The 17856-nt window shown below is 36.9% G+C and overlaps 1 protein-coding gene across 8 annotated transcripts in view; it reads left to right on the forward strand.

The window, feature by feature from the left end:
- DMD (dystrophin) overlaps positions 1 to 17856 on the forward strand; it is a 1139896-nt gene that overhangs the window by 772246 nt on the left and 349794 nt on the right. For all 8 annotated transcript variants that reach the window (XM_064473561.1, XM_064473589.1, XM_064473531.1 and 5 more), the window contains one exon: positions 16032 to 16267. In XM_064473561.1, coding sequence (XP_064329631.1) covers positions 16032 to 16267 — 236 coding nt within the window. The remainder of the gene's footprint in view (positions 1 to 16031; positions 16268 to 17856) is intronic.

A 17856-nucleotide genomic window follows, 5' to 3' on the forward strand; every position in this document is an offset into this window, starting at 1 on the left:
CATTTTGCTTCACAGGCTTCTGTAGTAAAGAGGTTCACAGATGCCAACCTGAGTTGGCCCTATTATGTGTGTGTTGCCATATATCTAGTTTCCCCATTGTGTTCAGGAAAGAAGCTGCCTGATTATTCCATCTGATATTCATTAAGAAGCTTTTTTGCTTCTAACATGTGTGCCACATCTAACAAATAGCAATATGGCACAAAACTGAATCTGTTACCATTTGATTGGAGATTTTTCAAGGTCAGGACCCAGTTTCACATGCAGTTCTATTTTTCAATACAGCTGACATCAGACACAAGCTGAAGACAAACTTGTCTAATAAAGCTTTCAGATTCAATTTTCTCTCTGCATATAGCTTCAGGAATCTCTGGAGGTCATTCACAGCATGTGCTGCAACACCAACAGGGAAATGAAAAGAGCCTAGATAAAAAGCTGACACTATGCCTTCAGAGCTGCATGAATAAAAACATAATAGGCAAGTTTATAAACGCAAATCTCTATGATTCTCAGAATTTCTATCTTGATCTTTATAGCATGTCTTGATGTGAGGATTTGTTTTTGGATTACCTGACAGGTGAAAAACACATGCAAAATATACCTAAGCCACAAAAGCCCAATGTAAATCAAAAGCGGGAAGGTTACACCTTTATATTTATCATCCTATTTCAGGGGTTTCACAGTAGGTTACTCTTTGAAAGTATCTGTAATAAACAGGTGTGACAGTGCAGTTTACAAAGGGAATGTGGCCTTTTACTTCGTTTTTCAGGGCTCAGCTGATTAAATAAAACTCACTCTGGGTTACTACTCATAATTCTTATTGTACTCATACCTATGATGAGATGTAAATTAGAAAGTGAAAAGAGGAGTTGGCTGCTTTGCTGTTATTGAAGACAATAGGGAATCTAGGTCTACTTTTTCTATTCTACAGCAAGTTGTTGAAAGTGAAGCTGTCAAGATTTATGATATAAATAAGATTAATGCTGTCATCAGTCTTTCAAAGGACTGCATTTACCTATTCCATTTTTAAAATATGATCTGGTGTTTTCTTCTCAGGAGCAGGCTTTGCAGCTTGTTTTTTTTCATTTAATTTCTTGATCAATAGTTAGTAGCAGCAGGATATACAGGATTCATTTTGATTAAATCCCATGAAATGTAAATGATAGCATACTGTAGAATACATCAGACTATTATTGATAACCTATACCAGGGGAGAACACAGAATGTAGTTATAGTTATGGTTGGTCTCTTTTTACATGGCTCACATAACATGGCTCAGGAAAGAATTAAATTAATGTTTATTCCTCTCTAGAACTATCTTCAGCATACACTGCAGAATCCAATGTTAGTAATTTTGAAGAAATGTGGCAACACCACAATTGCTTAATTTTAAAACACAGATAAACAGAATCAAGAATTTGAATTGGTTCATTATGGAAGATATGGAAAAAGGGGATACTCGTTAGAGTTCCTAGCAAAAAAGTATCCATAATAAGATGGTAGTTTATGCTCCTCTTCGGTTGTGGTTTGTTGTTTGTTTTTTTTTTTACCTCAATTTCTGGTTTTACATCACACATTTTTTCCATGCTTTAAACCCACTCTGTCTCTCTATTTTTTTCCCCAGGAACTGGAATTATTATAATATCTGACTATCCAGATAGCAGGGGCTTCCGGGATAGCACTAAACTCTCTTTTCTGTTTCCTTTTATATAGTATTTAGGTCTATTAGCAACTGCATTGTGTGAAAATCTCTTTAATTTGCTAGAAAACTAGAGTGATAGGTCATTCTGCACACAGTCCTCTTGACCAGTGTGCTGTTCTTTTTTGACTTGTCTTTCTAAAAGAGCAAAGCAAGCTGGCTTTTCCTTCTGAAAGGAGCAGTGCTTGGTGCCACACTGGTCATATCCTACAGAGAAATCCAATGGTGCTTTGACATCCTTCCTCATATTTCTGTAGTGACTGGAGCTGCCACAGAGTCAGGACTGCTCTACAGAGAAACAGTCAACCAAAGAGTGTGAGCAAGTGCATCACACATCACGAGCAGAGTGGAGGCCACAGGGAATGAGGAACAAAGCTCAGAATTGCTTCTAAGTTTTCTGCTCTAGTCAGAGAGCATAAGATGATGAAAGAAAGCCAGACTTGTTCCTTAAACTATTGAAAGCTAAGATGAGGAAAAGATGGCAAATGAAAACCACCTCTTCTACTCCATCTAGAAAATTCTTTAGTCTTGTTTATATGAGGCTTGTCACCAAAATATCAGACTGATGTCTTTGTATCAGTGTGGAGAAGCAGGGAACACAGTGATGGAGATATGCAGTAGAGACCTGCATTACTGATACTTCCTTCAGCAATAGATTGGTGATCAGATGACAGTTACATTCCGAAAGGCAAGTCTTCCTAAGGTGAAACTAAAATAGCTGGAAGAGCAATAAAGTTTAGCTTGACCTAAAAAGTTGGCATTATATGTGTTTTAATGAGAAAGCTTGACAAGTGTTTCACCAAGTAGTTTGAGGCAAGATATTTCAACATTTCTGATGAAAGAACAGAAGGTGCTTGCAGTGATTATAGGAATTACTTTGTCAAAAACAAAGTGGCTGTGATGATGTCATCTTCTCTAGCTTTGAACAACTGTTTTTAATTCTGCAGTATTTTTCTCTCTAACCGTAACGGTAGACTTGGAAATTTTTACATGAATACTGTAATGCTATTAAATTAGTTAATAAGTGAACTTTGATTATTTCAAAGCTTTTTCAAAGCTGTTCTGATTTTTGTTTTTAAACTTCATACATGGTACCTAAAATTCCACTGGCTTCTTTGTATTCTGTGTCCGTGTGCAATTTTTTACATTTTTTTTTTCTTCAGAATTCCCCTTGGCTAGGATAGCAATTTATGCCCATTAAATCAACTTGTAGATCTTACAAAATTAGAAGAGGTGGTTTTCATGAGACTGTAAAAGTTGGAGCTGCTGGCAATATGTGTTTTTCCTTATATCAAAGAACTAGCTGACAAAATTCAGTTACATGTCAATAGCAGTACACTGGAGATGTAAATTTTTGTCATATAGATTGACGTCCAATTGAAAGCTGCATACTAAATCAAGCAACTTGTTACTTTTACTGACAAAAGGAATACTGAGAGGTGCTTGCATCGTTTGTGACAGATGTTGTCACAACGTTTTTTATAAGGCAAGTATGTGACAGAATTTGATGGAACACCAGGAGTGCTGTAATACAAAACATTCATTTTCATGAAACCCTTTTGTAACAACTGCAACAACTGCTTATTCAAAAATACTCCTATTCTTAGGAAAAAGATAAAGGCTTTCTGTAGGTGTACAAATAATACTGTATTTAAAAAACAGCAACATAAAAAAGCTGTTTTCAAAAAATAATGCTTGACTCCTTGAACTGAAACTCTTCAGACTGCCCAGAAATGATTGTGTATGTTTCTAGATACTGGAAAACCTAATTTGGGATGCAGGAATCAATTACTGAAAACATTTAGGGGGAGAGGTAATAAATGCAACATCAAAATTTTATTTCATTGTTAAAATATTAATTTAAATAACAGCAAAAGTAATATTACTAGATCACTTTCAAAAATAAAATTGCTATTGACAGTGTCTTAATATTACCAGAGAGACTGCTTGTGTTGATTCTGCCTACCACTTCAAGAGATCCCAAAACAGGCTGGAGCATTTTCCTCAACACTTCCTTAGTTCAAAATTTTTAAGAGCCAACTGGGTAATTTTATCCTTAATAATCCAAACTTATAAGTAGACCTCATATGGCAAATAGCAGCTCCATTGACTGTACTTTTGCATATGCAGACCATTACTATGTTTTACAGATAAATTAGTTTTAAATTGGTTGTTATTATCATGGATCTCCTTGGGATTCAAAGTGTTATGCAGTATAAATTTTGTAGTGTTTCTGTTCCCCAAAAGACTGACTCCCTTGATGTAATGCCTTCTTAAGGTTTCCTTTCAATGTTCTCCTGAAAAAGGTTAAAATGTTTATGTTTATAAAGAAGGGGAAATCTTTATTTTATGATTGAGAAAAATGCCCATGTATCTTCCTGAAACATCAAAACTAGTATTAATTGAATGCTCTTAACTGTTTTTGTTTTCTTTTTCTTCCTTGTCAAATGTAAAACTCTTTATTAGAGAGATAAAAATACTTGTATCAGGCCACCATGAATGAATGTAAATAGTGATTTAGTCAAAAATTTGTATTTGCCTTATGAAGAAAATAAGACTTCTGCCCAAAATTTTCACGTGATAATCCACATGATAAATATACAGTATGACTTCATCTTGTTTTATGCAAACCAGTATATGCAGTCTGAGACCCTGTAACCTCTCTTGGCCAGACATGTGAAATCTTCTACATGGAATAATACACTGGTGGGGAAAGTAAAACTAGCAGAAGAGGATTTGAGTCACATCCATAATAAGAAATAATAATTTTAAAATATTACCTCTTTGTTTTAATTGAGATAGCCTGAATTCCCTACTTTGAGAAGTTTTTCTTCTTTGCCTTTTAAAACATATGTCATGAGAACCTAATGGGAGACTCAAATCAATAATAACAATAGAGAATACAGGGCACAGGCAAGCCAGAAATAAACTGTTTCTCTCAGCTGTGGGTTTCCTGGAACTTCGTATCACAATAAAGAAATAAGACACTATTGTATGGGGGGAAAAAACCAAACACAAATATTTCTGATTATTTTTGCTTCTGTTACAATAAATGAGAAATATTAGTGTTAACATACATTCAGTTCATATTATGCCAGTATCTCAGCACTTGAATCAACTTGTACATTTTTTTTATATATATAAAAAAAGAAAAGCCACGGGTGATATCAAAAAAATGTTTATTTTTGCTGTAGCAGAAATATTGGAGGTAGTATTCCAGATATTTGCTCAGCTAACCTTTAAACTACTAAACAGAAAGAAGAAACAAACACAATCATGTTTTATATATAGTTCGCATAAACAAGAAAGTTTGTTTATAGAAGAGGGAGATTTTAAAACCTTAACCATTATATTGAGTGTACTGGGTTTTGTTGATTGTTGAATTTGGGGTTTGGGGTTTTTTTGCCCCCCATCTGGACTATTTTTAAAGCATTACCTCAATATTGTAATGAGTATCTGGTGGTGACACCACAAAGTTCTAGGTTTTGTTTTCTCTTAACTTTTTAAGTATGATTGATAGTTAAATTAGCCTTGGTATTGTAATCAGTGATACTGCTCTAAATTGAATCTAGAACCAACACATAGCTAGCATATGAAAGGTTCTTGTGATACTTCTTTTTTAGTTTTGGTGTCTGCTTAATTCTTACACTCACTAAAAGTAATCCATTCATAACCTAGACTTCTGTTTTTAAATTTTTAGTGATCCCATCAATCATGCTGAACTTTGCCTAAGGAAAGGTTTACAGGGAATACCAAGACAATGCTATATTACTAAAAGGAGACTGAACTTTGGAGCAGTTTATCTTTCAGAAAGGTTTGAATAGAACAATAAGTCCAAGCAGAGCAAGAGTTATTAATGCTATTTCAGTTTACAGATATATATTACAATCTTCAATTGGTTTTATACTACCTGCCCCTGCTTGAGTCATAGTCTAACTAGGATAGAGTATTGCAGATTTAAAACTCTTTCCACCACATGTAGAGGAGTCAGTTGAATATTTGCATATGCTGTGCCAGGATTATTTCCATGTATTATCTTCAGTCTTCGTTGCTTCATTCCCAAAGCATTCTCTGTCCTTACACTATTTCCAGTTTGGCTTCTAGAGAGTGTTTGGAACTGAAAATAAAGCTTTAGAGGACTGAAGAATGGTTGAGCTTGGAAGGGACCAACAGACCTCTGGAGGTCATCTGGTCCAACCCCCCTACTCAGGCAGGGTGACCAAAGGGAGGCTGCTCAGGATCATGTCCAGGCAGCTTTTGAGTATCTCCAAGGATGGTGACTCCACATCCTCTTTGGGCAACCTATTGCAGGGCTTATTTACCCTCACAGTCAAAAGGTGTTTCCTGATATTCAGAGGGAACCTCCTGTGTGTCAGTTTGTGCCCATTGCCTCTTGTCTTGTCACAGGGCACCACCAGAAAGAGCCTGGCTCCATCTCCTTTGCACCCTCCTTTCAGATATTTATACATATCCATGAGATCATCCCTGTGTCTTCTCTTTGGTAGGCTAAACCATCTCTGGTGTCTCTGGCCTGCCTCATATTAGAGATGCTTCATTCCCTTAATCAAAGTTGTGGCCCTTCACTGGCCTCTTTCCAGTAGCTCTATAGCTGTCTTGTACCGGGGAGCCCAGAACTGGATACAGTATTCCAGATGCTGAGTAGAGGGGAAGGATCACCTCTCTCCACCTGTTGGCCACTGTCGTGGTTTAGCCGGCAGCTCAGCCCCACACAGCCGCTCGCTCACTCCCCCACCAGTAGATGGGGGAGAGAATCAGAAGGGTAACGCTCGTGGGTTGGGATAAGAACAGTTTAATAATTAAAATTAAAAGAAACAACAACAGAAATGCAATGTAATGGAGAACGAGAGGTGCAAAGCCCCGGGGGAGGGGGGAAGGGAGGGGAGAAGGGGAACGAACCACCGAAACAAACCGCACGCGACGCAGACGCCCGCCGACCCGACGCTGCGCCGCTCCCACGCTGCAACTGCCCCCACTCAATATACTGGTCACGGTGTCACATGGTATGGAATGAACCTGCCGTTGGCCAGTTGGGGTCAGCCGCCCCCACCATGGCCCTGCCCCTCCCAGCCCCCCACCCCGCCACGCGGCAGAGTGCAGGAAGCTGGAAGGGTAGCTGACCCCCCACGGTGAGGAGAATTAACACCTTTTCAGCCAAAACCAGCACAGCCATGCTCCTCCTAATGTAGCCCAAGGTACTATTAGCCTTTGCTGCAAAGGCACATTGCCTGTCAAGGTCCCTCTCGATGGCAGCATAATCACCCCTCCCAGGTTTGTGTCATCTGCAAACTTGCTGTATGTAGACTCTGTCCCATCATTCAGATCTTTACGGAAGATGTTAAATAGGATTGGACACAGGATTGACCCCAGGGGAACACCTCTAATTACTGGTCTCCAACTAGCCTTCATAGCACTAATCACCACACTGTGGGTCCAGTGCTTCAGACGGTTTTCAATCCACCTCACTTCTTACCTAGCCCATACTTCGGCTCCTCTATGAGAATTTTTATAGGAGACAGTGTTGAAAGCCTTACAGAAGTCAAGGCAGATGATATCTACTGTTCTGCCTGCTTCTGCCAAGCCAGCCATTATGTTGTAGCAGGTGATCAGTTTGGTCAAGCATAACTTCGCCTTGAAGAATCCACGTTGACTATTCCCAATCACCTTTCTGTGCTTGATGGACCTAGAATTGCTTCCCAGGATTAGTTGCTCCATCAGTTTCCCAGGGTTCAAGGTGAGGCTTATTAGCTTGTGGTTCCCTGGGTTTTCCACATTGTCCTTCTTGAAAATAGAAGTGAAATCTGCTTTCTTCTAGTCTTTGGGCACTTCTCCCAGTCACCATGATCCATCAAAGTTTAAAGCAAGTGGCAAAAGTTTAAAGCAAGTTTAAAGAACTGGCACTGACATCTGCCAGTTCCCCCAACACTCACGGGTGCATCCCTTCAAGGCCCACAGACTTACGTGTGTTCAGTTTGCTAAAGTATTCTCCAACCTGATTCTTTTCCACAAAGGGTAAGTTTTCAAAACTCTTTCTTGAAGTGCCTCCTATGATGGCAGCATTCTCATCAAATAAACCAATAACATTCCACTTTTAAGTATCTTGCATACAGAAAAAGTATTTGCAGAAGCTCTTCTCAGCAACAGGTCATAATCTTAACCTTTTGCTATGCAGTACTAAGTTAACTTCACCTTAATGTTCTTTGCGTTATGGTGCATACAAGCCTACTTATATGACTTATATCACTGAAATTCTTAGTGTTTGGTGGAGTCTGTATTTTTCTGACAGACAGTGACATATTTTCTTATTCCCATTGTAATCCAGTATCTGTGAAAGCAAGAACTCTTCTTTACACTGAGTGAAAGACATACCTAAACACCTTTCTGTTGTGTTTGGAGAAATTTGTAAAAATGTATTGTATTGTACAATAAACAGCGTAGTCATGTTTCTACATAAGAAAAGGAGGACAGCAAGAAAATTCTACCAGATGTCTTGTGTGACAGAGAAACATGAGAAAGCTGACACTTAATTTTGTACTATAAATTTAAAGTCATGATGCTATTTATTAATCTAATAACAGTAACGTATTAGAAACCATGGTTTTATGGATATTTTTCAAATATAGTAATACACATTCACTTGTAAGTCTTTTTATTTTCTCCTAACAGTTCTTAACCTTGACTTTCTACTTTGTTTTGAATCTCTAAGAATTATGGGGTCTTTAGTTTTGGTCCCTCTCTTCATCCCACTGCACAAACTACTTCAGATCTAAACTTTAACTAATAATCCCATAAACTATCAGCTTATTTTTTTCACCTGTATTAATCTAAATTATGTATAATCCATAATGACTTGTTAGCAATCATTAAGATCATCTTGAATATAAAAGAATTTTAGGCACTTAACTTTTTTAAACTGATGACAATAGCACATAATGTGAACGTTCCCTAAGTATTCATGAAATCAAGTACTAACGGTTACCCATTTATGCTCTATAAAAATGACTATCTATGAAATATCCATGATACAGTTACTAAGTCATTTTTTTCTAGGAAATTTTGTACTAAATATTCAAGGCTAAGACAGTCAGACATTGGTCAATCTGACATTGGTGTTTTATTCAAACAGAAAAAGACTCACTTTGAAGAATTATAATTTTTTTTACTTTAAAAGCTGATTAAAATGTTAGGAAAATGTTAGCTTAGAGATATAATGCTCTAAGGATGTATATTCTCCCCATTTAGAGCCGTAGGTGGAATTTTGTTGGCAATAATTTTTTGACCATCATAAAGACTTTATTCTGAGTTCAGATCACCAAAAACCCCTATCCTTTCTGTCAAATTTCAAAGTTGGGTTTGGGGTTTGCTTTTATTTTTTGTAATAAATTGATATTATTTATTTTAGTTAATCAGAGTTGTGTTTCCCACTGTAATTCTATTACTTTTCTTTCCTTTGTGACCCAGAACACCTGGCAGGTAGCTGTATACCTTTCCGCAAAAAGTGTTATTGGCAGTGGAAGGGTTGTACTGCACAGGAGAACTTAATGTACTCTTAACTTTATTTCCTTAACTCTAAAGGACAAAGAGAGATGACAACATTCATTTATCACTGGGACAAGTCTAAGGAATAAATCAGTCCCAGAACTGTCTGCCCAGATCTCTCTCAGGGAAGCCTGCTTGGAGTTTAAGAATATGAGCATGGATGCTAGAGCCCTGTAGAAAAGCAGCTGCAATGACAGAGCATAAGAAAATAATAAAAGGAAAAAATACACTTTAGTAGATGTTAGATCTTCACCTGTGTTCTGTTGTGGAGTCTAGTTGTTCCCAATCAAGTTCACAAGGCTGAAGTGCTGGTAAGATGACACTGATGTTTCCCATGAAATAAGCAAAATCTGCCTGCTATGCCACCTCCAAATCAGTGAACTGCTGGTTTGCCCACAGAGGGAATGCTCATTTGGCCTATCACTAGAGAAGACAATGTTGCTTGTGTTAAAATAACAAATTCATTGAGTGATGTTGTCTGTGCATATGCCACAGGGTACTGATATTCTTCCTCTATTTTCCTCAAAGTGAGTAAAACACAGCTGGGTTTCCTTAACTAAACAGAAATTAAGTTTAGTGGGTGTATGTTACTGTTATTCATTGTATAAAGGATTAAAGATGGCATATGCCTGAACTGGTACTACTAACCATGGAACTAAATCCCCGGGCTAGACATGCAAATTGAATTAAAATTACATCCAGTTACTATGCTATTTCTTCTTTCTTTGACCTGGTAGATGCAGTTACCTTAATTAAAACTTCAACACTACTTAAAACACTCAGGAGGCTAGTTAGGAACATTCCTGTGAACCGAGTCACGTCTGCTTAAGGACTTTGGCTTGAAAGGAGGTGTTGGAAGGGGTTGGAAGCTTTTGGGAGTGTTGTCATTCTTCCTGTCTATTCTGTTCTTGTTCAGTACCTAAATAAGGAATTTTATTTGTTCTGAGTTGTCAGATTGACCCTCTCTTGGGACATAAACAGAAAAAAAGAAGGGGAAAAAAGTGCTTTCCTGCAGTTGACTTCATTCTGGTTTTTTTTTTTTATTACTGCATTTCATATATGAATTTCAATTTCATGACAGATTCCTATTATTCCTACTCTTAAAGTTTAACATTACAGATTATTTTCAAGATGCAAATAATACCAATATTGTCTTGATTTTCATCCAGTGTATTTCAAGGTTCAAGAACAATTTGAAAATCACACCTAGTTCAGAGTATTGTTAGATTGGTTTTCAGCTTTTTGTTGGACATTATATTTTGGTGTTTTATTTTTCTCCTATTATTTTCTATGTTGTTTCCTCCTTCTTGTTAAACAGCAGAAAGAGCTAATGAGAAGTTACCTTAAAAGCTACAGGTTGGTGTGGCTTAATGTCTTAAATCCTAATTGTCCTTTTGGTTTTGAAGTTTATCATATCACAGTAATGATCTGATATAACCTTTTAATAAGTTGAAAGGTTAAGTCCTTAATTGTATTTCTGATGTGTTGCGGTAGGGTAGAATTTGCTACTCAAATATTTGAAAAAATTTATAAATTAATTGTCCTGGGAGGAGGGGAAAAAACAAAACCAAAGACTATCCTCTTTGAGTCACAGGAACTGGCAGTGCAGTTCTGGATAAATTGTTTCAGAATGAGATCTGTTGCTACATATTGTGTAATTAATATTGATTTTTATTTCTCTATAAATTTTAATCAATCATTTATACGCTTCTGTTGAATGAACCATGTCATATCTGTCCAAGCATGAAAGAAAGAGAAATAAGGGACAAGATGCACTGTTTCAAGTGGTATTTTTGTTCTGAGGGGAGATAAGTGTCAGAAGAGAAACTTGTTGTGCAATCACTTTCTAAAAGTAATTGCTATAAATAACTCAATAAATGTTTTAACTGCTCAGTCAAAGTGGAACAGATTATTACCATCCTCACAGTGGTAGATAGTGGCACATTTTGAAGTTTTAAAGAAGATATACTGGACAGTGCACTTCTGCTAGTACCCTACAGTCCTCTCTGTAGTATATAAAGTTTCTTGAGGCAAAAGAGCTACATCAAAGGGATAAAAAACCCAAACAATCTAAGCCAAAATCCAGAGAAGTAAACCCATGAATTTTAGAAGATTAGGAATATCCTCTTCCGGAATAGCTGCCACTAGAGTGAAAATAAATAAATAAATATTAAATAGCAAACTCTTGGCCACTCGCATACTCAGGCCAAAATACATGAGATGCTAATGGGTGCCAGGACATTTTATCAGTCACCCTGACTCTTCTTACGGAGGCTCTGCAGAGCTCCAGTTTAGAAACTTTTTCTTAAATTTACCTGAAATACAACAAGAATAGAAATTTCCTCTTAGACAAGACAACTTCTGTTTAACCTATGTGAATGTCAAACTAAGTTACGGTTTGCCTGCTGCCTAAATATCTCTAAAGTCACAGAGGAAAGACAAGGCCTTTACATGATCTTTAGGCCAGATGGAAGTGGACCTAAGAATCCATCCCTTGGTAAAGATTGGAAGTCAACACTTACACATGCTTTTCACACTTAACTGCTTTGGTAAAGTTCTGGAATGAAACACTCAGTTTTTCAGTAATTGTATGTGTCTTGACTATGATATGGAATACCTCACTGCAAATAATGAGCTTTGCTCTGAATCTCTTTGACCTACAGTATTATGGAGTTCATGTGAGGAGAGGGTGAAATGAGATGACGTGTTGGTATTGTTACAGGAAATGGTGACTGATCTGTAGCATTGAATTCCCATCCAGGGGTGAGACAATATAGACAATTCTGTGAATTTATGTCTTTGGTATATAATTTTCTCTAGGTGTCAGATTTTTAATAACCAGCTCAGAGAGAGGAAGTCATAAAAACACATCAAGCATAGAAAGCTCTAAAGGACAACATTAAAACAAACAAAATAAAACCAAACAAAATCTTATGAATTCTATAGAAAACTATGGTCTATTTTGTTTTGGGTTTTTTTTTTCTAGTTGGTGCTGTTTGTTGCACATTTTTTTGCCCTTTGGGCAATTAAATGACATTGATCAGACAGACATGCTCAAAGGCTTCTCTGCCCTTTTCTCCCCCCCACTGAACAAAGATGAAAAATACAATAGCCTTTTGACTGTAAACATCAAAAGAGTACAACCAAGACATTCCTATTAAACTGCAATTACTATATTGGCAGAAAAACACTGTGTATAATTCTGAGGCTATTAATGATTTTGAATTCACCTTATTTTCTGGACAGAGCAATGAAGACAGAGAAAGTGATGACAAATATTTTCTTTTCTCAGTGATTTTCTGGGAGTTATTTCAGACCGCTGAAGTTTGTAAGATCTAAGTGCCAACTCAGTTAAGCTAAATAACTACTAACACTTTTTTAATGTTGACATTCTCTTCTAGCATTACCAAGTAAATAAAACAGCAAGTGAATTTACAAATGAAATAGTTCTTGTTTGTATGTATATGAAAAGTAACTATTTTAAGTTCCTTTTGCCTTAGAAGAATATTATGTAGTTTCCTTTCTCATTGCCTTGCAGTGTTCCCTCCTTCCTCGCTATTCCTGCTTGATATGGCTTTGTTTTAAATGTTACCTTTGTTTGATGGCCCAAAGTTGGCAACTGTGTGGACCCCATCCATTTTTTGGAGCCATTCATGTTCTGCCATTCTGTGGAAAAAGATGGTCTTTTCTCCTCCCCTGCCACAGTAGTTACCAAACTCACTCCTTCACCTGCTGAGGGACAAAGGAAAGCTACAGCATACAGCAACTTTGAGGAGAGGGGTGGAAGAGATGATGGCTGCTACCGCCAGAGCGTGAAAGCGCAGCACCTAATGGTGTTGTGCTGCTCTCTAGCCAGCATGGGAGAAAATTTTGGGGTGCTGAGCACCATTTGCTATTTAAACACCTGTCTCCCATCTTCTCCAAAACTTGGAGTGAGGGTGGGGTGGAGGGGCATGAATTCAAAGGTTCAGATTTGAACCATGAGCTGAAACTTGTTGATTTAGGTAATGAGCTGAGTCCTCTGCTAAAAGCCATAAACTCAGCCAGTTGTGTCCATTAATGAATGATAGGTTTAGTACATTGCCTTCTGATCACCAAATGCCTCTTGTCTTGTCACAGGGCACCACCAGAAAGAGCCTGGCTCCATCTCCTTTGCACCCTCCTTTCAGATATTTATACATATCCATGAGATCATCCCTGTGTCTTCTCTTTGGTAGGCTAAACCATCTCTGGTGTCTCTGGCCTGCCTCATATTAGAAATGCTTCAGTCCCTTAATCAAAGTTGTGGCCCCTCACTGGCCTCTTTCCAGTAGCTCTATAGCTGTCTTGTACCGGGGCGCCCAGAACCACATGCAGTACTCTGGATGTGGCCTCACCAGTACAGAGTAGAGCTAATGTCTGCTTCATTTGCATAATTTAGTTAAAAAGAAATAGAATAGGGCAGAAAATATCTGGAGTAATTTCAACAGAGATGAAAGAAAACCTGATGAGTCCACATTATTATTAATTTTTCACATTTGCGTGTAAAAATTTAGAAAGTGAAATAAAAGGGTGAAGGAAAGAGATCCTTTAGGGTTATCTGTTTTGCTTTTGATATTAAAAACTGTCAGCCTTTACAAGTACAAGATAATCTGTTATAGTAAACAGTGTGACATTACCGAAAAAAAGCCCTTACAAACCTCCTTCCATGTCAGAAAAAAGATATATCCGTTTTCTCATCTCTTTGTGTAATTTTACTTAAAAACTTGCTGTCTTAGAACAGGCTTTTACAATAAATAATTTACTCCATAGTTACCCACAGGTATATGATTTTAAAGTAGAGCAAGGAAAAGTTCAAGGGTTGCATTTCAGAAATGCAATAATGATATGGATGGGTGGACAAATACATTTAATTGCAGTGTGTCATTAAAAATCATCATTTGCAGGAGTCCCTTTTCGTATCATAATATTGCCATTTATTCAGGTGAGATAAAGAATGTATATGTTAGTTGATTTCGTAAATTGTTTGTAATCATACAGTATTTTTAATGCTGACAGCATCTTATGGTCTTTTTACAGTGACAGTCATTTAGATGCTTGTGCACAGCTTTTTTCCCTTTCTGCAGTGCTGAAGAGGGTCACTGATTCCTCAGTGAAGTAACTGAAAACCTTTCTCATTAGTGAAAAATAGCTGCTAAATTCCTTGGTGAGATCAGTTAATGTTACTGATTGTTTTAATGTTTCAAGTGGGTTTGTGGCCAAATTGTTGAACCCTCACCTTTTACTTGAGTTTTCAGACTTCAGACAGACTGCTGAAATGGCATGGGTGCCTGTGGGAAAAACCATCAGGCTCTCAGAAGTACTAGAAAGCAAAAAATCCTTACTGTGCATGGGGTGACACTGGTTTAGGGATTTTTTTTTTCTGTTAAAGACAAGTTACCTAACAGGAAGAGTGCAGGAAAGATGTCGTTTTTGCTCTGTAAGGAGACTGGAAAAAATGCAAACAAACATCTTGGTCCTTTAGAAATTTATATTTGGTTTTCAATAACCATATTTTGCAGCTAAATGTTAGAAAATGTAGGACACGCTCCACACAGCTGTATTTCAGCTTTCCTGCTTTAGCTCTTGTGTTGTTTAGGCAGGTGATTCTGACAAAGATTCTGTAGCTACTCTAAAGGGTAGGTATTTAGACTATTTGCTAATGATTAACCACCTCAGTGAAGCAACACCAGCACGCTTGTGTTTTCCCTATTTTAGTATTTTTTTAATTTGGCTGGACTTTTTAAAAATTTAGAACAAAAATCACTGAACGCAATTCAGTGTAGCCTCATCTGCCATAATACTGTGTATAATGAATTGCATTTGCATGATTAACTGGAGGGCAAAAAATAGCCCAACAGTTTACAGCCATCTATCTGTAAATAAGAAAAATTGAGAAGCAAAAATCAGTCTTGAAATTCTGAATGATTTCATGTTACATGCCTTTCTGTCCAATAGTAGCTCTCTGTGGCACCTCTCATCATTTTTACTGCAGAGAAAGATACTTCCCCAACCCAAGCAATGAATAATGAACAGATTCTTTAAAACCCGGTTAATAGAGCAAGGAAGGACACAAAGATGATGTGTCCATTTTCTCCAAATAGAAGGAAAAAAATCCACAAATATCCAAATAATAGCATATTATATTTTCAATGTTATGGGGAGGAAAAAACAAGAATTGGCCAAGGCTGAATTTCTTGTTGTGTAAGCTCCCATACTGGTCACAGAGCCTATGGGAAATACCTGGTGGTGACAGTGAGAAGGTTGTTGGTAAGAGAAATTCACCTCCACAGAGTAACTGGAGACTGTGGAAGAGATGTGTTTCTAGATGCAAGGTCGTGCTGTGATACATTGGCTAAAGCAACCAACTTTTTAAAATCTGCCTCTAGCCTCGACAGATGCGATCACACTACTAGATTTTGGAAGGTGACTCATGTATAGCAATACTTCAGTAACTTTCAGTGGGGGGTTCTTATTACACTGAGGTGATTGCTAGTGTTACTAGGTCCTACTGGTCTTTTAAGGATGAAATTTGAATATGCTGAGAATGCGGAATGCTAAGCATACACTGTAATAGAAATAGTGTTGAAAATTAATTCATATATTCTTTTAGTTTTAATTTTCATATTTCCAGTAGACATAACATCAAGAAATAAGCTTATTTCTGTGTTACGCTTTCTACTGCATAAATTCTATTACTGAAATAAACATTTATCATATTTGATTTATTCAGTAATTTTAGCATTTTTTTTTCTTTCAGTAACTTCTGGTGAAACTGTTGCTGTGGATACACAAACCAGGGTAACCAAGGAAACAACCACCTTCAAACCAGAAATGCCATCTTCTGTGCTTTTGGAGGTTCCAGCCTTGGCTGACTTCAATAAGGCATGGGCAGAACTCACTGACTGGCTTTCTCGACTGGATCGAGAGATAAAATCTCAGAGAGTGATAGTAGGTGATCTTGATGATATCAACGACATGATCATCAAACAAAAGGTATGAGAAACACTGATTTTTCAGGTTGAAAGCCTCATGATCTTTATTCTGTGTTAAATCATTTCAACAAGGAACACAGGAGGGATGATAGGCTGAAATACATGTAGTTGTGACTTCAGTTACTTTATCCTATAAACACGATTACTGGATTAAATGTTAAGATAATTAACTGAGGGAAAAAAAGAGTATTTAGTAATTTCTCTGGTATGTAAGGCAGATCTCTTTATCTTTCTATTGCTTGTGCTGATAGTGTCGTAGGAGTATGCAAGCCAATGGCTGAAATATAAACCTTATGAGAAAGAAGGAATTGCATAGCAAGCTCTGCGTTGCCAGGAGGAAAGATACCCTGCTTCATACCTTTTCTTATGTTGCTTGTGTAATAACTTTGAGAAGCTTGCATCCTGCTGCTGTTGGTTATGAAAAGCTCCTCAGCGTCTTAAAGAAAAGAACAGCTCATTAATGCAAGTGTTTTGTCAGCAAAACTGCATCAGTGTTACTTATCTTTGAAAACACAGAAAAATATGGAAATATATGTGCAAGGAAAAAAAAAGGCTAAACTTTAGCTACTCAGTAGCAATAAAAGTAATTTGGTATTATACAGCTTGAAAGCAATTACCTGAATTCTAGATTTAACATCGCTCAATATAAAAGATTTGGCTTGCCTGTGCAAAACTTTTCAGTGTTAAATTTCCATTCAGTACACTTCTAAACTGAGTTTAGGACTCTGTTATAAGATTCTCTTCTGCTTCCTCCTCCTCGTAAAAAATCTGATGTTTTGTAAGGAAGATATTGACATTCTTTCTCTTTGCTTCAAGTAGAAAGACAGGGGGAAACAGTGGACACATTTTGCCTAGTATCTGCACTAATCAGTTTTATAACACCATGTATATTAAAATATGCAGATGTTTCACAGGATTCATTCTGTTTGTTTTCTTATACTTCTCTTTTTTTCCATGGTTTAAACCTCCTTTTTTTGAGATTTTGGTTTGCTTTATCGTCTAGAATAGTAAAGTATTTGTTACATCTTGATTAATGATCACAGTTTTTACTCTGTAGAATTATATAGTGGTTTAGTAATGAAAATATCTTTAAAATAACATGGATATATTTTAATAATAATTGATAGTTGCAGTATCACCTACACAGGACACTGGATTAAAATAGCTGTTATGTCATTTGAAAAGGTTGAGGGCCGAAGACGACTTCTTTGCACATTAACCCTTACTCTTTTTCAGAATTATTTTATTTTTTAAATTTTATGTTGTCAAATACTTGGTTCGGGACTACATGATTTTCTTACTTATGCCTCATTTTAGCATATTATTCTGGCAGGCAAAATCCATAACTTGCTTCCTTCTGCAGATCTCTTTTACTTAAATGTGAGATCAAATTACTAACTCTTGAGAATTTCAGTAATGTTATACACGTTTTAAAATGAACTGGTTTATATCTGCATTCCATCTTAACTCAAGGCTAAGATATTTTATCTGGTTAAGCCAGCTCTATTGCAGTCTTCCTCTCACTTCTGTTCCTGGCTGGGTAGCCCTGTCTCTTGTTTTTGATACCATGCTGTGCTGGTAACAAAACCA

The sequence above is a fragment of the Phalacrocorax carbo genome, chromosome 1 (genome assembly GCF_963921805.1).
Source record: "Phalacrocorax carbo chromosome 1, bPhaCar2.1, whole genome shotgun sequence".
Taxonomy (NCBI): Eukaryota; Metazoa; Chordata; class Aves; order Suliformes; family Phalacrocoracidae; genus Phalacrocorax; species Phalacrocorax carbo.